Source organism: Podarcis muralis, chromosome 9 (assembly GCF_964188315.1).
Source record: "Podarcis muralis chromosome 9, rPodMur119.hap1.1, whole genome shotgun sequence".
Lineage (NCBI taxonomy): Eukaryota > Metazoa > Chordata > Lepidosauria > Squamata > Lacertidae > Podarcis > Podarcis muralis.
In genome coordinates, this window is record NC_135663.1 from 4,359,460 (window position 1) to 4,385,194 (window position 25,735).

At 45.7% G+C, this 25,735-nt stretch overlaps 1 protein-coding gene across 1 annotated transcript in view; it reads right to left on the minus strand.

The window, feature by feature from the left end:
* Window positions 1–306: 306 nt before the first annotated feature.
* Window positions 307–25,735, minus strand: part of FBXO41 (F-box protein 41) — a 74,194-nt gene continuing 48,765 nt past the window's right edge. The window contains exons 9-13 of the mRNA XM_077933714.1: window positions 12,826–12,921; window positions 9,575–9,693; window positions 8,079–8,237; window positions 3,851–3,966; window positions 307–684 (exon numbers count right to left, since the gene is read on the minus strand). Of these exons, the coding sequence (XP_077789840.1) occupies window positions 622–684; window positions 3,851–3,966; window positions 8,079–8,237; window positions 9,575–9,693; window positions 12,826–12,921 (553 nt within the window). The 3' untranslated portion in view covers window positions 307–621. The remainder of the gene's footprint in view (window positions 685–3,850; window positions 3,967–8,078; window positions 8,238–9,574; window positions 9,694–12,825; window positions 12,922–25,735) is intronic.

The window sequence follows — 25,735 nt, forward strand, 5'->3', positions numbered from 1 at the left end:
CCCTGCTTCTCCCCACAATAGGAACTGCCCCTCCCTCATTAAAAAACCAAGAGTGAGAGCGAGCGAGAGAAAGAGCCTGAAAGGAAAGAGATGAAATGAGGCTCCGAGGTGATGGAGTTTCAGACGGAAGGAACGACCAGTCGTTTCCACAAAGGAGGAGGGCGAATCGAGCCCCGTTGATTTGTCACCCTTGGCCGAGAAGTTGTTGAAGGGCGAAAAGAAAGAGAGAGTCTCGACGGCAAAGGAAGGAACTGCAAAGAAGGGCCAAGCTTCCCTTGCACAGCTGCCTCCGCGAGATGAGAGGAGGAGAAGGAAAAGGGGTTTTTCCCACTGGCAGTCTGGAGAAATTCCTTTGCCGGGCATTTTTTTGTGTGTGTTTTCATAGCACCATCATCTCAGCAATACAGCTGACCCTTCACCGCACGGAAAAGGAGCTCGTCGCGCCCAGTCCGGAAGGCCTGCTCAAAGATGCGTGCGCTCGGCTGGGTGCTTCTGAAAGCGCCAGTCCAGAGAACTGAGGCTGGCAGGCAGGCTGCTGGTGTTGGCGCCAGGATGTCTTTACTAACAGACGGGCAGGAGGTGTTAATCTGGGGTGCGCGTTGGTCTCTCCCCTTGCAAAGGTTAACAGCCAGCTTCCACCTTAATGTGTAAAATCTTTGAAAAGCCCGGCCTCTTCTTCAGGGCCTGGAAGAGATAGAGAAGAGAGAGACGGCAATAAATTTCAGGGGAAGAGGTGTGCGGGAAGAAACAGGCTGCTCCAGTTGGGTCAGAGCTGCTGCTGCTTCTTAATTCTTTTTAACAACACTTAAAATAAACAACAAAGAATAAAAAATAAAAAGGGAGAACGTGAAAGGATAAACTATAACCCTATAGGAAATAACAATTGCAATTCCATACATACTTACCTAATATATAGATAGTGGCATTATCCAAATACTTACCGTATTTTTCCATGTATAAGACTAGGGTTTTTTAACCAAAAAATTATGTTTAAAATTGGGGCTCGTCTTATACACGGGTAGTGCTGAGGGGTGTTTTCTTAATCTGGAGTCCCCAAAAATAGGGGGCGTCTTATACACGGAAATATACAGTATATATTTATTTTTTAACCTAAATGGGATCCAAATTTCATTATATTTCCCCCCTGCAGACACTACATCTATAAGCAATCCACTCGTAAGTGGTAAGTTCAATCGTGTTTTCAATCCATTGATTAAATGGAGGCGTCAATTCATCTTTCCAATGCAGCAATATCAGTCTTTTGGCCACAGTAAGGGTAGGAAGAATCCATTTACGTTTCTCAGTTGTCAAATTCCATGTTGTAGGTATGTAGCTCAAAAGAATATTAAACATTTCCCACACAGTCATATTCATATAATCCACTACTTTCTCCCAAAACGTAGTAAGTACGGTATAGGTCATTGTAAAAACAGGTGTTTTAAAGAAATATTATTCTTATAACGTCTCCGACAAGACAGTTTTTTTCTATACAAACGCCATGGAGTTCCAATAAATTCTAAATGTTTGGGCCAAAGAGAGGGAACGTTTTCTGGCCGGGTGGGTCAGATCCTTATGTCCTCAACTGGGGGGGGGGCAAATTTGACAGGTGAGCGGGGTTGCCCATCTGTCAATCACCCTGTGCCATAGCAGTGGCAGGTGACGTGGCGCTTTGATGCACTGACTACCGGGACTTCAAAGTGCATAATGGGGGCTGTTTGAAAGCCCTTTTGCAAACAGGGGAACTGGCACTCGCAGTTAGGTAAAATCAATCTCTGGCCTCCAGTGCATCCACTGACACAACCTGCTATTATTATGATTTATTAAATTCGTATACCGCCCTTCAGCTGCAGATCTCAGGTAAGTACATTATATTGGAGTGTCTTGTTGTTGTTGTTTAGTTGTTTAGTCATGTCCGACTCTTTGTGACCCCCTGGACCATAGCACGCCAGGCACTCCTGTCTTCCACTGCCTCCCACAATTTGGTCAAACTCATGTTCGTAGCTTCAAGAACACTGTCCCACCATCTCGTCCTCTGTCGTCCCCTTCTCCTTGTGCCCTCCATCTTTCCCAACATCAGGGTCTTTTCCAGGGAGTCTTCTCTTCTCATGAGGTGGCCAAAGTCTTGGAGCCTCAGCTTCAGGATCTGTCCTTCCAGTGAGCACTCAGGGCTGATTTCCTTCAGAATGGATCGGTTTGATCTTCTTGCAGTCCATGGGACTCTCAAGAGTCTCCTCCAGCACCATAATTCAAAAGCATCAATTCTTTGGCGATCAGCCTTCTTTATGTTCCAGCTCTCACTTCCATACATGACTACTGGGAAAACCATAGCTTTAACTATACAGACCTTTGTTGGCAAGGTGATGTCTCTGCTTTTGAAGATGCTGTCTTGGTTTGTCATTGCTTTTCTCCCAAGAAGCAGCGTCTTTTAATTTCGTGACTGCTGTCACCATCTGCAGTGATCATGGAGCCCAAGAAAGTAAAATCTCTCACTGCCTCCATTTCTTCCCCTTCTATTTGCCAGGAGGTGATGGGCCCAGTGGCCATGATCTTCATTTTTTTGATGCTGAGCTTCAGACCATATTTTGCGCTCTCCTCTTTCACCCTCATTAAAAGGTTCTTTAATTCCTCCTCACTTTCTGCCATCAAGGTTGTGTCATCTGCATATCTGAGGTTGTTGATATTTCTTCCAGCAATCTTAATTCTGGTTTGGGATTCATCCAGCCTAGCCTTTCACATGATGAATTATGCATGTAAGTTAAATATTGGAGTGACTGGCCAGTGTTAAAAAAAAATGGCCTTATGGACCAAATCTGACCTGCAGGCCAGAGGTTCCCCACCCCTGATTTGGGTGAATGAGACTGGCCCTCTAATCTCTGCCTGCCTAAGTCAGTCCTCACTTGCCTGCCATCTTACCTACAGCCAGTCATGGGGTGGCTCTGCTTGTCATTTATTTAGCATTACCTGCACTGACTAGCAGTGGCGCTCCAGTGGCGCTGAAAAAAAAAAGCTTAAATGTACTTCCCCCCAAAAAACCCAGAGTCCTTTCTGTTGCGGATAATCCAGACGGAAATTCCCAGGTGTCAAAAAGGGTTATTTATGTATGACACTACTGTGACCCATGTTTTGTTAGCCTCCAAATGGAAAACGAGCGAGGTCCCAACTAAAGAAGAATGGCAGCTTAAGATGATGGAATATGCACAGCTTGTGGACTTAACATACAGAACAAGATAACGAGAAGAACATACATTTAGAGAAGATTGTAAATTGTTTAATGAATATATGGGGGGAATTGTGTACACTTGAAAACGTTAGCATTATTAAGATAAATTTGGCAGTGTAAATAAGTTTTGATGGATGTAATAATGGAATACTGAATGGTTTAGTTTGTGTAAAATATGCAGGGATTTAAGATATGAATAATGAACCATGGAAAGAGAAGAAGGGAATTCATTGGTGGACCCTCGAGTTACGTACCGCTCAGGATACGTAACTTTTGGGTTGCGAATGCGGCAAACCCGGAAGTGTATACTTCTGGGTTTTGCTGTGCATGTGCACAGAAGCGCGCCTCCAGTTACGGACTTTTCAGGTTAAGTACGGACCCCCGGAATGAATTTAATTCGTATCCGTAAATAAACACCGTAAATGGACAAAAGTACAAAGATTCATAAAATGTTTAGGGGTATGCGTACTCCTGCGTCCTTCCCAGAAAAAAGCACTGTATAAAAAGACTGAACCTGGGATCTCTGAGGATGAGCTCTTGCCACTTCTTTCTCCAAGCAAGCCCATTGCTAAAAAGGAAGAGAAGCACAACAAGACTAATAAGGATTAGACCACGTGGGAAACTCATTACCTGGAGTTTGGTCACCATTTCCTCAAACATCTTCCTGGCCTCAGAACTGTTTGGTTCCTTAAAGTAGTCCGAGATCCCAACCTGCACCACGATGGACTTCAGGTTCCGGCAAACACCTTTAAGGAAAAAGAAATGTCTTCAGCATGAAATCTGGGTTGGGAGATTTCCTCTTCTATTGGGGGACAAAACACACTTAAGAGGCGAAGAAAAAGGTAACCCCCCTTTCTGCTTCATGACCAAGGGGGGGGGGAAGTGGGGGGACTTCATGGCTACCAGGGGGAGACCTAGATCAAGGGTCAGCAAACTTACTGCGCCTTGGGCCGGTGTCTCTAGTGCCGATCACGCCGCGGGCCAGAGGGTGGGGCAGCGCATGCCCATACGCATGCGCACATGCTATTTCTGGCGCACTTCCAGATCAGAGGAGCACCGGAAATAGCATGTGCACATGTGCACGGGCCTCCTCTGACCCGGATGTGCACCGGAAATAACGCATGCACAAATAACGCTTGCGCATGCGCACAAGCTTTTTCCGGTGCTCCTCCAATCCAGAAGTGGGCAGCCTTATCTGCCCGCGGGCCTTAGTTTCGGGACCCCTGACCTTAAGTGTTATGTACTGAAGTTCTCACCCTGGGCCAGCAGGGGGATACTGTAGATAGTTCAGGTCCACATATGCAAATAAGGGATCGAAAGTGTCGTTCAGTGATTGGATAGTTACAGAAATGGTTACTGTTGCGTTGTAGTGGAGCTCTATATAAGCAGGCTGGCTGAACCCTTCAGTTCAGTTCTGTTCTGGCCTGTGAATAAACAAGAGCTATCTGAAGAATCGCTGTGTCATCTGATATGTTCACCCACAACTTAACACTAAGAGTGTTATTGTGCCACACTGGCGACCCCTGCAGGAGAGAAGCTGCTATTTTACCTTGAACCCTGATGATCTCCACTTTGTATGATCATGAAAGGTCAGGGTTCTAGTCCTCATGACTGTACAAAACAACCCAAAGAAGACCGGGGCATTTGCTACAACTCCAGCACCCTTATTATTTAAAGGAACATCTTTGATTGTTCTTCCCCCACCTCTGAAAAAACTAGAGGGAAAACCCTCTGCATAAATACATTTAAGGCATCGCTTATGTCATTAATTGTGGGTACCAGCTGCCAGAATTCTGCTAAATTAAATGCTAATAATCATCTGCAATATGAGCTAGTAATCACTATTTTGGAAAATTGCTAGCAGCAGCTGATACGGCTGTGCGAGAGGCGAAGTTTGCTTGAGCCACTCATATCTCTAACCGTGCTTCCTCTTTTAATTTAATAAATCGGACCGCGAGCTTTCAATTAGCAGATAAATCCACAAAGCAGATCAATTAATAGATCCCCGAATTAGTAGATTTAATCAGTGGGGCTCAGAGTTAAGGGGATGCTTGCTAAATTTTGCATGTGCTTTGGCTCTTTCCTAGGGAAAAGAGAAGTAAAGTCATGTTATAGGTGGACATTCCTTCTGATAATGCTTATAAACTCCCACATGAAATAAAACAAAAAGAATAGGCTTATTGAGGTCTGGTAACATTCGCACTGCATTTTATTTTACCTAATTAACACAAGCAGGTCAATCAACTAAAAGGTCATTAATTGTTGGGCAGCGATGCTAATTGATTATTTGTGTAAAAAACAGTAGGGCATGTCACCTAGCAAACTTCCTGGATATCTGTAATGAAGCAGCTCTGGCAGAAAGCCAACCTCTGCTATTTTTAACAGTGAAATTCTCTATAAATACTCTATTTGGCACTTGTTCCTTCACATCCAAGTCTTAACTGAAAAGAAAACCTGAGCTTCTCTGAAGCTTTGTACCTCTTGATGGGAGAAAAGGTGTGTGAGGAAAGGCGATTTTTCTTCTTTCCCACATATCCAGAGTCAGCAGCCAAAATAGACATAAGATCTGGGGTTGAAAGGCCTTTTTTGAGGGTGGGGGTGGGGTCAATGGGACCATTTTTTAATTCTGAGTTAGTGCTATGGGTACAAATTTAAAAATGGCTGCCATGGGGTGTGTGGCATAACACAAAATGGCTGCCGTGAGGTTTGTGGCATAACACAAAATGGCTGCCATGGGGTGTGTGGCATAATACAAAATGGCTGCCAAGGGGTGTGCGAGGCATAATATAAAATGGTTGCCATGGAGTGTGTAGCATAACACAAAATGGTTGCCATGGGGTGTGTGGCATAATAGAAATGGCTGCCATTGGGTGTGTGGCATAATATAAATGGTTGCCAAGGGGTGTGTGGGGCATAATGCAAAATGGCTGCCATGGGTTGTATGTGTGGCATAATACCAATGGCTGCCAAGGGCTGTGTGTGGCATAATACAAAATGGCTGCCATGGGGTGTGTGGCATAACACAAAATGGTTGCCACGGGGTGTGTGGCATAACCCAAAATGGCTGCCAAGGTGTGTGTGCCATAACCCAAAATAAGGAAGAAGAGCAAATAGTACCATACACTCTGGATTTTTGAGGGGATTCTACTGATAATAATAAGAAGAAGAATAAGAACAAGAATAATAATTTATTATTTATACCCCGCCCATCTGGCTGGGCTTCCCCAGCCACTTTGGGCAGCTTCCAACAAAATACTGAGATACTTTGTGGGTGCCATACTGGTCATACTGGCTGGCACACTGGCACCCATGGGTGCCATGTTGGCAACCACTGTGATAAAATAAAATAAAGTCAGGCTAATGGCCAGGGCTTTTCCCCCAGCTGGAACTCACTGGAACTCAGTTCCGGCCCCTCTCAGGTGGGCACCATGCCCTTATATAAGAGAACAAGGGAGGCGTTCCTGGTGAATTCTGGCACCTCTTTTTCTGGAAAAGTCACACTTCTAATGGCCCTCCTAGTCCAGTGCCCTCCTCTCACGGTGGCAAGCGGATGCCCCTTTTGGGAAGCCCACAAGCCACACCTGAGCGCAACACCACTGGCCTTGCCTGCCATTCCCCATGGTGGGAGATTTCCCCACAAAACCAGCTCCTGGTACAGAGAGGCTTCCAAAAATGGAGTCAGAACATAGCTATCATGGCTCACAGCCACCCGATCTCATCCTTTCTTAAAGCCATCTGAGTTAAGGAACTGTGTGGATAACTTCTAAAAAGTGCAAAGGAGATGCATGGGCCCCAATCCAGATTAGGACTCTCTGCAGCACACCCATGAATTCCCCCTCCCAAAGTTTTTTTTTAAAAAATGAAAGTGCCTTTCTCTTTTTTAATTTTTTTGAAAAAGTAATAATCGTAAATAAATAAGAATAAAAATGTGCAACTTACCACCGAGACCATTCCATTGCAACTATCCAACCTCCCAAAATTTCAACACCTCTTGTGATGGTTTGACCCCTTTCCATTTTAACAGTATAAATTCTACGAACACTCTCCATATCTCCTCAAAATCGATTCTCCTGCATATTCCTTGTCTTACCTTAATGACACATGTTGCTTTATAATTAATGGCTATATCCCACACCTCTTTATACCATTCTTCCGTTTTATATTCTGCTTGCCCCTTCCACTTCTGAGCTACAATAATTTGTGCAGCTGTCAATAAATTTGTGAGCAAGTCCTTCAGATGGGCGGGGTATAAATAACAAAATTATTATTATTATTATTATTGTTATTGTTATTATTACCTGCGAACCTTGCACCTTATCCTAAATTGAGTATAGGGCTACCTCTGGACTTTTGGTCAGCTTTAACCCAGTGATTTCTGTTATCTCCTTAAACACCCTTGGCCAAAAAAATTGTAAATATTTACACCCCCATCACATGTGAACATAATTCCCTGTTTCCTGGTGTCCCCCCCCCCTGAAAAAAAACTTTGGAGGAAGCCATGACAGTTAAGCCACTACAAAACTGATATGTCCTCACGGTAGAGACGGTTCTTCTGAGTCTCTTCCAGCCACTCAAAAAAACACAGGAGAACCTTTGCTGCCCCAACAATGACCGGCCAGTTGGGTTTCCAGGGATCTTATCACTGAGCCCCAACATATGAAGGTCTTGCCCATTTGGACCAGCATCCTCTTCTCACCATGGCCAACTGGACCTTCCAGATGTCCCATCCCATCTTTCGTTGGCTGTCTCCCCCGCTTCCTAGGTGCCATCCTAGGTCCAGGAACGTGGCAGGAACCCTCCTGCAGCCCACCTGCCCTGTGGCTTCGCTTTTTTGGGGGGTTGGTGGTTTCCCACTCACTGTTGAAATGCAGCAAGGCTTTGGGTGTGACCGGGGTGGATGTCAAGACCAGCATCTCCAGCCCCTTCAGGCCTTCCCGACACACCTCGGCCGCCACTTCCTGGTTCACCTCCGTCACGTGGTCCAGCTCCAACACTTGCAGCCGCATGCAGTTCCGGGCTGAGGAGAAAGACAGGTGTTTGGGCATCAGCCAGGATTTGCACAACCATCATATTCTATATATTAGATAGATAGATAGATAGATAGATAGATAGATAGATAGATAGACGGGTAGATAGACGGATAGATAGATGATAGATAGATAGATGATATAGATAGATCGATAGATAATAGATGATACAGACAGATAGAGAGATAGATATAGATATAGATGGGGACGCGGGTGGCGCTGTGGGTTAAACCACAGAGCCTAGGGCTTGCCAATCAGAAGGCTGGCGGTTCGAATCCCCACGACAGGGTGAGCTCCCATTGCTCGGTCCCTGCTCCTGCCAACCTAGCAGTTCGAAAGCACGTCAAAGTGCAAGTACCTTCCAGCGGGAAGGTAAACGGCGTTTCTGTGCGCTGCTCTGGTTCGCCAGAAGCGGCTTAGTCATGCTTGCCACATGACCCAGAAGCTGTATACCGGCTCCCTCGGCCAATAAAGCGAGATGAGCGCCGCAACCCCAGAGTCATCTGCGACTGGACCTAATAGTCAGGGGTCCCTTTACCTTTACCTTTATAGATATAGATAGAAGATAGATAGATGGCTATATAGACAGACAGACAGACAGACAGACAGACAGATATAAAGGTAAAGGACCCTGGATGGTTAAGTCCAGTCAAAGGTGACTCTGGGGTTGTGGTGCTCATCTCGTTTTCAGGTCGAGGGAGCCGGCGTTTGTCCGCAGACAGCTTTCCGGGTCATGTGGCCACCATGACCAAACCGCTTCTGGTGCAACGGAACACCGTGATGGAAACCAGAGCGCATAGGAACGGCGTTTACCTTCCCGCTGCAGTGGTACCTATTCATCCACTTGCACTGGTATGCTTTAGAACTGCTAGGTTGGCAGGAGCTGGGACAGAGCAACAGGAGCTCACCCTGTCGTGGGGATTCAAACTTCTGACCTTCTGATCGGCATGCCCAAGAGGCTTGGAAGGTGAATGGCGTTTCTGTGTGCTGCTCTGGTTTCGCCCGAAGTGGCTTAGTTATGCTGGCCACATGACCCGGAAAAACTGTCTGCAGACAAACGTCGGCTCCCTCGGCCAGTAAAGCGAGATGAGCGCTGCAACCCCAGAGTCGTTCACAACTGGACTTAACTGTCAGGGGTCCTTTACCTTTACCTAGAATATTTATGGCTTCTTATTCCGGTGGTCATGCCTGAAAGAAAGCAAACACACCCTCTTGGCATCGCCACCGCCATCACATTCCCAGAATGCAAAGCGTTCGCTGTTCTGCCTCTGGCTTTCTGCCCCCTAGAAGCCCATTTCACAGACAGAGAGCCTGAGGCTAGATTTACCTAAGGAAGCCAAGCCTTGCACTCCGCAACCTGCTCCGCCGACGCCCAGCGCCCTCAAATGTGGCCAACACCGCCCAATCATCTGCAGGCAGCGGTTACTGAAGCGGGTTGGTTGCTGGCTGGAAGGGAATTTTTTATTTTTTGGAGGGGGAAAAAAAAAGAAGAAGGAGAAGAAGAAGAAGAAAAAAATGCAGACGAGAAGCTGATCAAAGCATTCCAATTTGCATAATGTCATTAACAGGCACAAATTAGGAGAAGAATGTGTCATCTGCCTTGGCTTATGGGAGTTCTGTGCAGTGAAAATAGATGTAATTTAGCTCCAGTTGTTTCCCAGCCCCCCTGAGTAACAAGCAAAGAGAGAAGGCATTTTTAGAAACTTGTTTTATCGCACGTCGGAGGGAGAGAACTAAAGGCAGTGGATGCAAATTCATATCTCGGGTTGTGCTGGATTTCCCCCCCTTTGCATAACAATAAAAAATAAATCCCAAACTGGCACCGGTCTTGAGACTCACTTCTCTCTTTTTGTCACATATCATTCCATTGTTGCCTCTCCGTTCTTTACCCTCGTGGAACCGCGGAGCTGTAAGCGATCCCAGGGGCCATCTAGTCCAGCCCCCTGCAAAGCCAGGAATCGCAACTAAAACACAACGACGACACCAGGGCAGCTTTGTTCGTCCCAAACCCCATCCAGGAACCACTTCCCATTAAAGATCTCGAAGCAATTTCACAGTGGAGACATCAGCAATAAAAACAACAACTCCACGCTTCAAAACCATTCCGCAAGCGATTAAGGACAGCTTGCATATTAAAAATACATTTCGTATGTAAGGACAATTTCAAGTCCCGCATGGATACAGATCTCTACTTAAAAGGCTTGTTGGGAAAGGAGGGTCTTCAACGGGTGTTTAAAAGGTGATGTGGAGCTTGTCAACACTCCCCCCCCCCCGGAGAAACCAATTCTTTGGCGATAAATTGGAACAAACAGCAGTCCACAGAACACCTGATTGCCTTCTGCTCTGATAAAACACCAAATTTGGGTTTCCCAGAGGAAAGGTGGCACAGACCCTCCTGCACCCGAGGGAGGGAAATTGGGACACGACCTTGAAAGAGACCACGCCCCCTCTCACTCATGCCCCGCCCCCTCTGGGCTCCCTCCCTGCCTCGCACTTTCGCTCACTGCCATGGCAGTGGCTGCAGTCTCCAACTCCGACCCCATCGCATCCCCATATGTACTTCCAGAAGCCAGCGCTGCTTCTAGCGGCGATGTGCAGGGACAAGGCAAAGTTTTACTTCCATTTTTTCCCCTCTTGCGCTGTGGTTCCCAGCTCTTGGTAAGCAGGGGCATTTCTCGCCTCTGACAGTGGAGGTACCAAGTTAACTCTCACCCTTGCGGTGAAATATATCTACAGTGGTACCTCTGGTTGCGAACGGGATCCGTTCCGGAGGCCCGTTCGCAACATGAGCAGAAAGCAACCTATGTCTCTGCGTCTGCGCTGGTCGTGGTTTGCCGCTTCTGCGCATGCGTGTGACGTTGTTTTGCGCGTCTGTGCATGCGCGAGCAGCGAAACCCGGAAGTAACCCTTTCCGGTACTTCCAGGTCGCCACAGGACACAACCTGAAAACATTCAACCTGAAGCAAACGTAACATGAGGTATGACTGTATTTTACTTATTTATAGAAGACCTGTGGTCTCCATTGTTGACCCTACATCATGTGTCGGCAAACTGAGGCTCATGGGCCGGATCAGGCCCAATTGCCTTCTGGATCCAGCCCGCGGAAGGTCCGGGAATCGCTGCGTGGATCGCCAGTGCACACGTTCTTTCCCTCTCCCTCATACGGTAGCGGAGCCGGCACCTCCTCCCTCCCTCCCTCCTTCTGGCTTTTCCTTGCCTTGTCTAGAGGAGGAAGGGCAAGCTGTGAAGCTTTGTGTATTCAGCAAATATGATGTCCAACACTGAACAGTGATTCTGGATATTTACTACTGTTTCATAGAATTCTTCATCAGCGTGGTGGGAGGATACAGAATTGCTTCATAAGCCCATCTTATTTCAAATGTATGTATGTAAATGAATATATCAACTACAGCAGTGACTACATTATTACATGAGCACCGTTCCACAGCATTTGATATTTTCATTTACATACATACATTTGAAATAAGATGGGCTTATAAAGCAATTCTGTATCCTCCCACCATGCTGACGAAGAATTCTAGGAAACAGTAGTCAATATCCAGAATCACTGTTCAGTGTTGGACATCATATTTGCTGAATACACAAAGCTTCACAGCTTGCCTTTCATCGTACAAAATCTGGTACCTCGCTTCATTTAAAGATTTTCAGAGACTTTAAGGCTATAGATTTCATTTTGGACTTGTTAGGGTCTGAAGGAATTCTATAAAAGATGGTTTATTGCGTATGTACATGGCCATCGTGTTGCCTAGACACTGATGACATTCTCTTTGCAACACAGGGGTTGTTTGGTTTGGTTACTTAGAGGAGGAAGGGGGCTGGGCCTTGTTCGCGCCAGCAGCAGCAGTGCTTGAGGGCCCGCCATTTTAAGCAGCCCCTCTCCGGAGCCCTTTTGTGCGCCGCTCATCGTCCCGCCACCACCAGCCCCTGTCGTTCGCAAAGCACAGGTAAGCAAGCCACTGGGGTTCGTGGTGCTCTTGCATCATTTTTGCTCCCAAAATATAGTCTGGCCCCCCACAAAGTCTGAGGGACAGTGGAGCAGCCTTTAGCTTAAAACAAATAAACCACAAGGCCCTGCAACTAAGCACACCATTGCGAGACCTGAAAACAAATTTCTTTGCCGCATCTAGGGACTCAGCTACATTAGTGAAGAAACAGCGATTTGAATGCGCTATAAACATGCAACACCAGATGGCGCCAGAGAGCAGGAAATTTTAAAACATGATTTTCCATAGAGATTTTTTTCCTTTTTGTTATAATCTAATTTCTGATTTATAGTGGTTTTTCACCTGTGTCTAGATCCATTCCAGTTGCACTCTGAGAGGTGTTTTTGAAAAGTTTCACATCAGCTACGGCGGTGTGTGTGTGTGTGTGTGTGTGTGTGAGTCTGACTGCTGCCGCAGTGCTGGGAACCCTCCCTGCACACACAATTTCGTCCATGAAAATTGCCCTGCAGGTGTTGCTATTTCCATGCGTGTGTGTGTGTGTGTGCATGGAGGAAAGAGAGGAAAATACCGGCAAAGGTGCCAGGATATTAAATGCATGCTCCGGCATTCTTACCAAGGGTGCAGCGGCGCCACCTGTAAGGAGATGATGTCTCGACAGCCTGCTCCCAGCGCCCAGATAACCTCATGGCCCACGGGGTCAGTGGAACTCCTGCAACGAAGAAATGGGAAGGTGGAAAGAGATGAGCAACTCCATAGGAGCAGATGAGCGTCAAATTGCATCTGATCCACCCTTTCCCGTAACTCAGGTGTTCTTTAGATTTCTCCAAAATGGCATCTTTTGGCAGGTGGATTCTGCGTTGATGAAAATAGAAGTATAGCCAAACGAAGAAGTACTGGAGAACGTGGATTGTGTTTCATGGGAATTAGCAGGAGGATGATTTAGATTTAGGATTTAGCAAGGCGAGTGAAAATTATTGATTGATTGATTGATTGATTAGGGTGGAGCGTCTCCACCCCCATCGTTGAGTCCGGACACTGAGGTCCAGCTCCGAGGGCCTTCTGGCGGTTCCCTCCCTGCGTGATGTGAGGTTACAGGGAACCAGGCAGAGGGCCTCCTTGGTGGTGGTGCCTGCCCTGTGGAGCACCCTCCCATCTGATGTCAAGGAAATAAACAACTATCCGACTTTTAGAAGACATCTGAAGGCAGCCCTGTTTAGGGAAGTTTTTAATGTTTGATGGTTTATTGTGTTTTTAATATTCTGTTGGGAGCCAACCAGAGTGGCTGGGGAAATCCAGCCAGATGGGCAGGGTATAAATAAATAAATATACAGTGGTGCCTCGCAAGACGAAAAGAATCCGTTCCGCGATTCTCTTCGTCTAGCGGTTTTTTCGTCTTGCGAAGCAAGCCCATTGACAGCTTAGCGGATTAGCGCTACAGCGGTCTAGCGGCTTTCAGTGATCAGCTGTTAAGCGGGTTATCAGCGGAACAGCTGATAGGCACCTTAGCGGCTTAGGAAAAGGGGGGGGGAGTGAAAAAAACCCGCGGGGACGCGCAAGACTTTTTCGTCTTGCGAAGCAACCCCATAGGGAAATTCGTTTTGCGAAGCGCCTCCAAAACGGAAAACCCTTTCGTCTAGCGGGTTTTCTGTCTTGCGAGGCGTTCGTCTTGCGGGGCACCACTGTAGTAATGATGATGGTGATGATGATGGTGATGATGATGATGATAATAATAATAATAATAATAATAATAATAATAATAAGCCTGGAAGGAGCATGAAGTGTCCCCTGCCACAGGTACTGCCCTTAGCAGGTAATGCCATCATCACCATCATCATCATTATTATTATTATTGTTATACCGCGCCAATAATGACCATTGCCAGGACATGGAAATCATTGCAATTACTGAGCATGGTGCAATCCCACAGGTAGCATTATTGGGAAAAAATTGATGTGGAAATTGAAGGTAGCAAGAAATATTATAACTTTACATAGTCTGGGGCGACTTTATAGATTATGCAAACAACGAAGCATGTGCTGGAACAGTGCCTACGGTCTACAGCTCAGTTTGGCGAACAGGAAGCAGATATTTTAAATCAGATTCCCCCCCCCCATTCCTCCTGCCTTTGTATAAAACCCTGCAGACCAGAACTGCCACTGATATGATATGCCTCTTCCTTTGTGGCCAAGAGTCCAAGCAACAGATGTTGCCATGTATTATTTCACGTTTGTTAAGATTGCGATGGTTTTAGCATACAAACTTTAACAAAGTTCTGCTGGTGTACTCGGAGACGATTCTCTGCTTGTTGTTTTATTTTTGATTTTAATTTTCCGTAGCTGTTACGTGTGGTTAAAAGTTTAATTAAAAACAACAACCCAATTTCATGAAATTCATACATCACTTGATTGTTTTAAAAAAACAAAAAAACCGAAGCAGTAAAAAAAAATGGATCTGGGCCCATACACCCTCTTTTTCCAGGACATGCCCTCTTTTTCAGGGGTAAAATTTCGGTGCAGGAGGATTTTTTTGAATTTAGCAAAATGTCAGCGGGGTATGGAAGTGGGCTACTTTTTATGTTACTAGACAACCAAGTGACAAACATATGTATCTGAAGAAGTGTGCATGCACACGAAAGCTCATATCAATAACATACTTAGTTGGTCTCTAAGGTGCTACTGGAAGGAATTTTTTCATTTTGTTTAAACATATACATAGTTTTGCACGATGCAGGAAAGGATCAGGTCCTTGTTTTTGTACATTTTGATTTTTTTAAAAAAATCATTTTTATTAAATTTTCCACTTTAACAATCCAATCAAATCACATTAAATATTCCAAATTATACATATACATATCATATAATCCATGACTATGAAAAGCAGTAGAGATATGAGATGATCCCTCCTGTTATGTACTGAAGTTCTCACCCTGGGCCAGCAAGGGGATACTGTAGATAGTTATGCAAATGTAGGATCGAAAGTGACGTTCAGTGATTGGATAGTTTTAGCAGGGGGATACTGTAGATAGTTATGCAAATGAAGGATCGAAAGTGACGTTCAGTGATTGGATAGTTTTAGAAAGTTGCTACAGTAACGTTGTACGGGAGCTCTATATAAGCAGGCTGACTGAGCCCTTCAGTTCAGTTCTGTTCTGGCCTCTGAATAAAGAAGAGCTGTTTGAAGAATCGCTGTGTTGTCTGATATGTTCACCCACAACTTAACACCTCCGAACTTGAAGCATGGGAAGTCCTATTAAAAAAATTATAATTTGGCAGAATATCTGGATTGTTTTTGTACATTTTGAAGGGACATTGTAGCCTTCGCCTGCTCCCACACCCCTTCCCTCCCGCCCCAGGCGCTGGCAAACGTGTCCTCTTTTTTGCTCTACAAAATATGGCAACTCTGACCTAGGGTGAAGATGCCATTTGGTTTTCCGATCTGAAAAACATCTCAGGCTCAGATGGTATTATTACACCAGTGAAATTAGCGAAAATGAATAAGACAAATAATAAATGTTGGAAATGTAAAGAAAAAGAAGGAACATTTTATCATATGTGGTGGGAATGTAAGAAAGTAAAGAACTTCTGGGAAATGATATATAATGGGATGAAAAAGATGTTGAAATATACATTCTTTAAAAAACCAGAAGCATTTTTACTTGGTTTTATAGGCCAAGACATTAATAGACAAGATGTTAAATTGTTCTTATATGCAACAACAGCGGCAAGAGTATTGTTAGCCTATAAATGGAAGCAAGAAGAAATTCCGACGAAAGAAGAATGGCAGACGAAATTAATGGACTATGCAGAATTGGACAAAATGACAGGAAGGATTCGAAACCTGCGGGACCAGAGATTTACAGAAGATTGGAAGAAGTATGTCAGGGAACTGCCATGAGTGCCGGAGGGAGAGAGCGAGCTCCAGAGGGATCCCAGAGAGCGTCCCAGGATTGGGAGAGGCAGCCCATCTTCTGGGGAAGGGAATCAGCTTAGCTCCAGTGGAGAAGGGGGGCAGATGGGGGAATCAGAGAGGCGGTCACATGACTCCTTGCCGGGGACCAGCGGGGAGAGGAAGGGTCCTCCGCTGCCTACGCCTTCCTTGTGCAGAAGGCTTCCGCGCAGGGAGAGTAGGAGGAGACTGGGTGTGGAAGAACTTCTTTGTTGGAAGAAGTTTAAGAAACGCCCACTGACGGATTCTGCCAGCGATTGAGACAGCCACGGGTGAGTGCCTGTCCGGACAGGAAAGGTTCACTCAGGCAACCCAGCCAGGTGTGGGCACAGGCTTACGCACAAGCAACCCCTACAACCATTACAAAGTATATGAATTATTTGAAGAGCAACTGTAATCAACAAATTACGCTGGTAGGACTGCAAGAAGTTTTGTAAGGAGAAATATACGAAGTGTTACAAAGTAGGAAAAGATAGAGATATTGGTTATGAGTTTGAAATGTAAAAGGGAAGATAAGAAATGCATACTGAGAGATTAGATTGGAAAATTTTCAGACAGGATTGATGGAAGTAAAAAAAAATTGAGTAAGATGTAAAAGTATGTTTAATTACTGTTGAAAATGATATGTTATATATATATATATATAACATCTCAGGCTTGTCCCTCTTCTGGGTGGAAGGGGCAAAAGGGGAGGCCCAGGCCAAGCCCCCGGGGTGAGAATTACCTGGTGGCACCGCTCTGCCTAAAAGGTAAGCTTTGCTGTTTTCTAATTTGTGAATGACCTACTTCTACGCTTCGGTTGAGCCTAAAAATAAGCAGAATCATATTATCTGGAACGCTCATCCATCTCCCAGGAAGCTGCCTGCCAAGGCGCCCTGACCGGCTTGGCTTGCCGTTAATTAAAACACGTGGGCAGGATGCTGAGCTGCCAAGCAGGAGCTGCCCAGGTGGGCCTGATCCTGCCGGGTGGAAGGGGATGAACGAGGGAAGAAGGGAAGGAAGGAAGCGACGGCAATGAGAGAGAGAACCTGGAGACAGAGAAATAGCAAAAGCTGCCTTGTGCCAATGAATTGATTTTAGATTGCTATGTGTTACATTTATTGTTGTTAGCCGCTCTGAGCCCGGCTTCGGATGGGGAGGGCGGGATATAAATAAAATTTTATTATTATTGTTATGCCCCCTCCAGCCCAGCATCCTGCTCTCATAATGGCCAACCAGATGACTCAATGGGAATCCCGCAAGCAGGATTCGAACACAAGACCAATCTCCCTTCCTGTGGTTTCCAGCAACTGGGATTCAGAAATCTCCAACTGTGGAGGGCAGAGCGTAGCCATAATACTAACAGCCATCAGCAGCCCTCTCCTCCCCTTTTAAATGGTCGCCATCACAGTCTCCTGTGGGAGGGAGTTCCACAGGTTAAATGTGGAAGATAGTACTTTCCTTTTTCTAACCTTAATCCTCCAGCATTCGCCTCCGCTGGATGTTCATTGGCATTCTAGCGTTACGAGAGGGAGGGAAACGTTTTTCTATCAGCTTTCTTCTTATCCTGCCAGCTCGTATGCGTGCCTTTTCTCTAAACTAGGCCGAGTAGCCTCCTACGGGCTGAGTAGCAGCAGTCTTGGGAGGTGGACTGGGGCTGGAAAAGTCACAGCAAAAGCTGCTGTTCCTGGAGCAATAAAGTGGATGGCAAGAACTGACCGCTGGTGGTTTTGCAGGATTCGTTGCCAGCAGCGAAAGCCAGATCGGGTTCAACAGCACTGTCTCAGCTGGGAAGGATATGCATGGAATAGCAGGCAGAGCAAATGTCAGGAGAGCACTTTTTCTGTGCCTGTGCAATCTGCCGCAGAAAATCATCCAAATGAAGGAGAGGAGGAAGACCCCCACGATCGTCTGCACGCCTATCACTGTATGAGTCCATCTGCCTTGAATTTCTTTCATGATTAAATCTAGCATCTTTTCAAAGCGATTTTGTTTCGCTGCATCCCCTGCCCCACTCACAAGAGACTTGTTGCTGATTGTGCCCGCTGGTCCAACCCCGATGCAATGTAGGTATCGCAACACTCCACCCATTTTGAACCCGGACCCCGCTTAGCTTTGCAAACTGTGGCAGCAGTTTTATTAGGCAGAAAACTCAGCCAAGTCTGTGAAGAGCCAATAAAGGGTTAACTCCAGCTTTGAACGGTGTGATCTGCTGACAGGCATACTCCATGATGGGTGCCATTCTGAATTTGTGAGCACTCGATCTTTTAGTGTGGCGGCCCCTAAACTTTGGAACTCCCCGCCTATTGAGACCAGACAGGCCTTCACTGTACTTGTTTCTATGCAATCCTGCCAGACTGTATACACGTATGGACTTTATGCATGAATGGAATATAGAATGAACTGATCCACTGGGTCTTCTGCTTTTTCCGTTGAACTTTATGAGACTTCCGTTGAAATTTACAATTTGATACAATGAATAGTATACCTTATTTATTCAAAAGTACAGCCGATTACGTCTTGTGTGTTTATTGAGTATGTTTCACGTAATCATAGGTTTGTTGTTATTTTGCTAATGATCCTGCCAGACTGAGCAGGATTTAACCCCATTCATTAGCTGCTGGAAACAGGGATGCACAGCCGACACAGGATTTAACCCCACCCTAGCAGCCTTCAGATGACGCCAGCTGGTGGGTGGCTGGCTGGGTGAAATGGGTGCTCCCCAGTCACACAGAAGATAGTTAATTCTATGTACCTCCCACTAAGGGACTGTGCTCATGCAGCCAGAGACTATGCCTACATGGGAGCTCCCTTTGCTCATCCCTTTTCAGACCGCCGCTGTTTCTGGGAGACAGTGGTGCAGGAGAGGCCTCTTCTTCCAGCACATCCTGCGCTCCCCTCTCCAGCTCTGAACCTCCAAAGAATGAGAGTCCACCACTTCTACTGTCAAACAGCTCTTACAGACAGAAAGTCTTTACATACGTCTAGTCGGAATCTCCTTTCTTGTAACTTGAAGCCACTGGATCGAGTCCTGCCCTCCAGGGCAGGGGAAAACAAGCTTGTTCCCTCTTCCATGTGACAGCCCTGAAGATATTTGAAGATCCTATCTCATCTCAGTCTCCTATTCTTCAGGCAGAACACGCCCAGGTCCCTCATACTGTTTTTTGGGGACAGGAGGCGGGCGGGTGTGGAGGACTCCCTGGTCCTGAATGGGGTAACTGTGCCCCTGAAGGACCAGGTGCGCAGCCTGGGAGTCATTCTGGACTCACAGCTGTCCATGGAGGTGCAGGTCAATTCTGTGTCCAGGGCAGCTGTTTACCAGCTCTATCTGGTACGCAGGCTGAGACCCTACTTGACCGCAGACTGTCTCATCAGAGTGGTGCATGCTCTGGTTATCTCCCGCTTGGACTACGGCAATGCGCTCTACGTGGGGCTACCTTTGAAGGTGACCCAGAAACTACAACTAATCAAGAATGCGGCAGCTAGACTGGTGACCGGGAGCGGCCGCCGAGATCATATAACACCGGTCCTGAAAGACCTACACTGGCTCCCAGTACGTTTCCGAGCACAATTCAAAGTGTTGGTGCTGACCTTGAAAGCCCTAAACAGCCTCGGCCCAGTATACCTGAAGGAGCATCTCCACCCCCATCGTTCTGAGGCTGTTTAAAGCCCTAAACAGCCTCAGAACAATGGGGGTGGAGACGCTCCTTCAGGTATACTGGGCCGAGGCTGTTTAGGTCAACACCAACACTTTGAATTGTGCTCAGAAATGTACTGGGAGCCAGTGTAGGGAATCCACTTAAGGACTCTATGCGGGCTCCGGAATACCCCATAAAGGAAAGGGAGCCAATTTTCTTATAACAATGGGAACGCTGTGACCTTTTTCTCACTGGGAGATGCTCAGAGATGCTCAGGCTCTCAGAGCGAGCCCACCCTAGCCGCTTGTTTCGCAAAGAGCCACCCACAGCTCCTCTGCGCATCCCAGATGTGTTCTCCACGCCAGCCCAGCCTCCTAATCTAAGGCAATCTCACCAGCCCATTCAAGCTGGGCTAATTGCACGGTTTCTCCCAGACGTCCTGACACGGGGACAGTTGTGCACTCCCCTGCCGGCACGCTAAGCCGCTTCGCCGTGCCAGTCTTGCCAAGGATAAAGCCCAGCCGTGCTGTGCTGTAAACAAAATCTGCCCTTATTCCCTTATGGGGGACACAAGAGCTCTTATAGAGTCCTTACGTGGGTTCCCTATTGGTAGGAGAAAATAACAGAGGCCAACCAGAGAATATTGAGAAGTAGAGCAGCTTGTAAGCCTGATCTTTATTGATCTGTTGCAACAGAGTGCTCCCCTCACCCGCAGGAGAGAGGAGGAACCCAGAAAAATGGCGCACAAGGCCTTATATAGACATTTTAAATTCCCTGCCCTGGAGCTCAAGACCACCCCTCCATACATCATACATACACCACAGAAGAAGTGTAAACCAAGACCACCCCCCACAAATATCATACCTACATCACAGAAAAGGCGGTCTACAACAGAAATTTGAGTGTTGTTGTTTTTCCTGTCTGGCAGGTATTCTGATAATGCCTTATCTGATTGCCTTTCCTGATAGTCTGCCCATTCCATTTGAAATGGTGATTATTTATTTCCTGTGACAATGGGTAGGTTCCCTCACCCCGCTCCCTCCTTGCAGAGAAACATTTGGTCAGCTTGGGAGTCAAAATGGTTTCAGGACGGTCTTCCTGTGCTGTTCCAGACATTGGTACATTTATGAACATTTATGATATATATTTATAGGACCTTAAAATTCTATTACAGATGCTCCCTCCTGTTTACCTGTCACACCCCCAGGCTTGAAGCAAAGAAAAGGTTCCTTATTATTTCACACCTCCGCTGTCTTTTCGCTGCTCTTGGGCGGTCTGTGATGTTCTCAGGGGGTCTTAGGTGTTGGCCTGGGATAGAGGGCAAAGGCCTCCTTCTCCCCAATCTTCTGGCACACAGGGGAATATGGATTCGTTTCCGAATGAATGAACAATTGGAGCAAAGGGAGTCCTTGTTATGTACTGAAGTTCTCACCCTGGGCCAGCAGGGGGATACTGTAGATAGTTATGCAAATGAAGGATCGAAAGTGACGTTCAGTGATTGGATAGTTTGTATGCAAATGAAGGATCGAAAGTGACGTTCAGTGATTGGATCGTTTTAGAAAGTTGTTACAGTAATGAGGTACTGGAGCTCTATATAAGCAGGCTGACTGAGCTCCTCAGTTCAGTTCTGTTCCAGCTTACAAATAAAGAGCTGCTTTGGAAGAATCGCTGTGTCGTCTGATATGTTCGCCCACAACTTAACAGTCCTCCAGTTTTCGTTCACAGGAACACAGGAAGGTGCTTTATTCAGAATCAGGATGCGCCAAGATTTTCCCAGCCCTGTCTGGAGATGGGGAGTTCAAACAGCAACAGTCTGATGACTTATGTCCTCAGAAAAGGTCAGCAAAATTGGCCACCGCCTCCCTTCCATTCATTCCATTTCCTATTTTAAAAATTATTTATTCCTTAAGGGGAAGAAATGAAGGCAGTGAGAGATTTTACTTTCTTGGGCTCCATGATCACTGCAGATGGTGACAGCAGTCACAAAATTAAAAGACGCCTGCTTCTTGGGAGAAAAGCAATGACAAACCTAGAAAGCATCTTAAAAAGCAGAGACATCACCTTGCCAACAAAGGTCTGTATAGTTAAAGCTATGGTTTCCCCAGTAGTGATGTATGGAAGTGAGAGCTGGACCATAAAGAAGGCTGATCGCCAAAGAATCAATGCTTTTGAATTCTGGTGCTGGAGGAGACTCTTGAGAGTCCCATGGACTGCAAGAAGATCAAACCTATCCACTCTGAAGGAAATCAGCCCTGAGTGCTCACTGGAAGGACAGATCCTGAAGACTTTGGCCACCTCATGAGAAGAGAAGGCTCCCTGGAAAAGACCCTGATGTTGGGAAAGATGGAGGGCACAAGGAGAAGGGGACGACGGAAGACGAGATGATGGGACAGTGTTCTCAAAGCTACCAGCATGAGTCTGACCAAACTGCGGGAGGCAGTGGAAGACAGGAGTGCCTGGCGTGCTCTGGTCCAGGGGGTCACGAAGAGTTGGACACGACTAAACAACTAAACAAACAAACAAACAAACAAAATTCTGCTCCCTTTCACCCACCAAACCTCACAGCTGCATCTCCCTCCCTGATCCAGAAAAGCAATCATTTCTCCCAAAACAACAGCTCAGCCAGACGCACAGAAGATCAGCTGGCAAAGCACACACGCCCTTCTCTTGATGCCAGGAAAACCCTCTCTGCCTCTCCAGATGCTACTACAGGGCAGGGCTATTTTTAAAAAATTGTATTGAAAAAGGTGCGACCCCCCTAGCCATACTCGGTTTTTCTTTCCAATTGTGTTTTTCCTCCTTTTGCAGCACAGAATTCTGTGGCCAGGCGACAGCGTCTGATGCCAAGACAGGGAAGAAAAAGAAGAACTCTACAGCTTGCATAAATTACAGTAATTAAGTAATTTTGCATATGCCGATTGACGGGCTAGCCTGATCGTTGGCTGCAGGCCTCCCACCCAGCTTGCATAAACGGCGGTAATTAAGTGGCTTTGCATATATGCCGTTTGACAGCGGGGAAAATAATCTTTGGCTGAAGACCTCCCACTCAGGAAGGTCTTTGAGAATCTTATATGCAACGGCCGCAGCTCGGACTGTGGTGGCAAAGGGGTGGAAGGAACAAGAATCCCCGACAATACAGTGGTGCCTCGCAAGACGAAATTAATTCGTTCCACGAGTTTTGTCATCTTGCGATTTTTTTCGTCTTGCGAAGCACGGTGTCGGGAAAGTTTTGGAAAAGCTTCAAAAATCACCAAAGTCTTCAAAAACCTCAAAAAAGGCTACCACACCGCGTTCTATGAGTTGCTCCTCGAAGTCAAGTCGCAACTGTATTAATGGTGTTAAGAAAAAGGAAACAAACTTGCAAGACGTTTCCGTCTTGCGAAGCAAGCTCATAGGGAAATTCGTCTTGCGAAGCAGCTCAAAAAACAAAAAACCCTTTCGTCTTGCGAGTTTTCCGTCTTGTGAGGCATTCGTCTTGCGAGGTACCACTGTAACAAACTGGCATTACAAGCTACAGGAATTTGCTGAAATGGCGCAGTTGACAAATACCCTGAGAGGCAATTCAAAACAAAAATTTATGGAAAAGTGGGATAGATATAAAAGATACGTTCAAAAATACAGCAAAGGTTCGCTATCTATGCTAGCATTTGATTGAGGTTGGAGTGAGACTGAGTTGAGAAAGAAGACTAAGAGCACATATTGATATAGGAATTATTAGATAATATGTATACAATAATAAGAGTACATTCATTTGTAAAAAAGGAATATACAACAGGAAAGACAGGAAGTCTATGTGTTGGTATGTATATGATTTTGGGGGGGGGGGATTTGTTTTAGTTTTCTCTCTTTGTTCTTTCTTTTTTTTGTTTCATTTTCTTTCTAGGTATATAAAATTTGTATATAATTTTTGAATACATGCTGGAAATTATATTATAGTAAGTCCTGTAATGTAATATGGCAACGTTTACCGATGTAATATAAGAATGTTAACAAATAAATAAAATGCAAATTAAAAAAGAAAAAAAGAGAGAATCTGCCTAGGGTCCAGTTTTGCCAGTGGAAAACAAGGTTAGGTTCTGCTTCTTATTTACCGGTATTTTATCTGATTTTTTCTGTTTCTTTCTGTTTCTCCCCCTCCACATTTCATCCCGACAACAGGCCTGTGAGGTAGGCTAGGCTGAGAGGCGGCGATTGGCCCAAGGTCACCCAGTGAGCTTCATCCCTGGCCCAGCTGGGACTTGAACCCTGCTCTCTCCCAGGTCCTAGTCTGGCGCTCTAACCACTGCACCACACTGCCACATTTCCAAACTGGTTGAGAACCGCATTTTGTCTCGAACTTGCCAAAATGACAGAATTAATAAGAAACCACTCAGGCAATTAGGTTAAAGAAAGGAATGTTTTAAAAATTACCTGACAAAATACTGTTCCAATAACAACACAACCATTGTGCCTAGATTCATTCCACAGATATAAGGGAATTTTCTTTTTCAACGGTTGAATACAGATAATTTAAATGTAAGAGAAATGTTGAAGCCACATAGAGATAGGGGGAATTCGACAAACATATAAGGGACTCAAACCTGACGCGGCCATCATCTAACGTTCCCGACCGGGTTTGAATTAACTGCTGAGGAAATTTTCTGATTACTGTTCTGGAAATGGGTTATCCATTAATTATGAAAAATCTAAAATTCTAGTTTTCGAGAGAAGCTTCTCCCGGTCTAAATGGGTGCTGGATGGCCATAACCTTGAACAGATAAAATACTTCAGTTATCTAGGGCTCACATTCCATCATACAGGATCTTGGAAGCACCATTGGCAAACCTCCCTTCAAAAGGCGGAGATTACAAAGCTAGCCATACTCAGATTCTTCTTCACAAAGGGCGGCAAATATGTTCCAGCAGCCTTAAGGGGTTTCAACGCAAAGCCCGTTTCCCAACTCCTGTACGCAGCAACTGTCTGGCATAATGGGGACCTGCCAAAGCTAGATGGCTTTCAGGCAAAATTTCTATGATCTCTGCTACAGGTACCCAACTGCGTCCCCAACTCCGTACTTCTGTTAGAAGCTGGTGAATGCCCAATTTCAGCTAGAGCGTGGTGGGCTGCCCTAAAACATTGGCTCAGGATTTCAGTGTTTAATCTAGGGAAGGGTTTGTACCAACACCTGACCAATGAGGAATTTGTCAGCAAATGACAGAAAACCATGGCTAAAAAAGCCACCTCTATTGGTCTGTCTCCACCCCCCCCCCCAACTGTATTACCTGGGTTATGAAGGCGCCCAAAAGTTGTTAAAGCAAAGATTATGGGATAATGCACACAGTGACTTGCGATCTCGATCACACACAGTCTGTAGTCCGCTGGCAGTAGGAGTACAATATGGGTATGTCTTTAAGTTAACATCTTACATTAAAAACCTGACAGCACCAAACTATCGAAGGCTTTTCACCAAAGCCGGACTAAACGTCTTTCCCTCTGCAGTGTTGGATGGCAGGTTGAGAGGAGTTCCCTACCAGGACAGACTTTGCTCGTGTGCTCAAGACATCGATTCCATAAAACATATTTTGTTGCATTGTGCAAAATATGAGCAAGCCAGGGCTGAACTGATACTACCCTTGCTGGTACCTTTCCCAGGAAAATCAGAGGCTCACTGTGTCAGGTTCCTACTGGAAGACCGGACAAATGCTAGAACATTAGCAGTGGCAAAGTTTTTATCGGTGGTTGCAAGAACAAATGATCCTTATATTCTAAACAAAATGCTTGTTTAACCTGGAGGTAGTCTGTATGAATTGTGTATTGCTTTGTAATGATTTGTTGAGTCTCTGGACCGTAATAAAGATTGATGATATAAGGGACTCAAACCGCTATAGTGAAACAGAAAGAAAGTGACTGTAAAGAATGAAAAAGGAAAGGAGAAATATGAAGGTAATTTCTTTCTAGGAATATTGTGTATAGATTATTCAA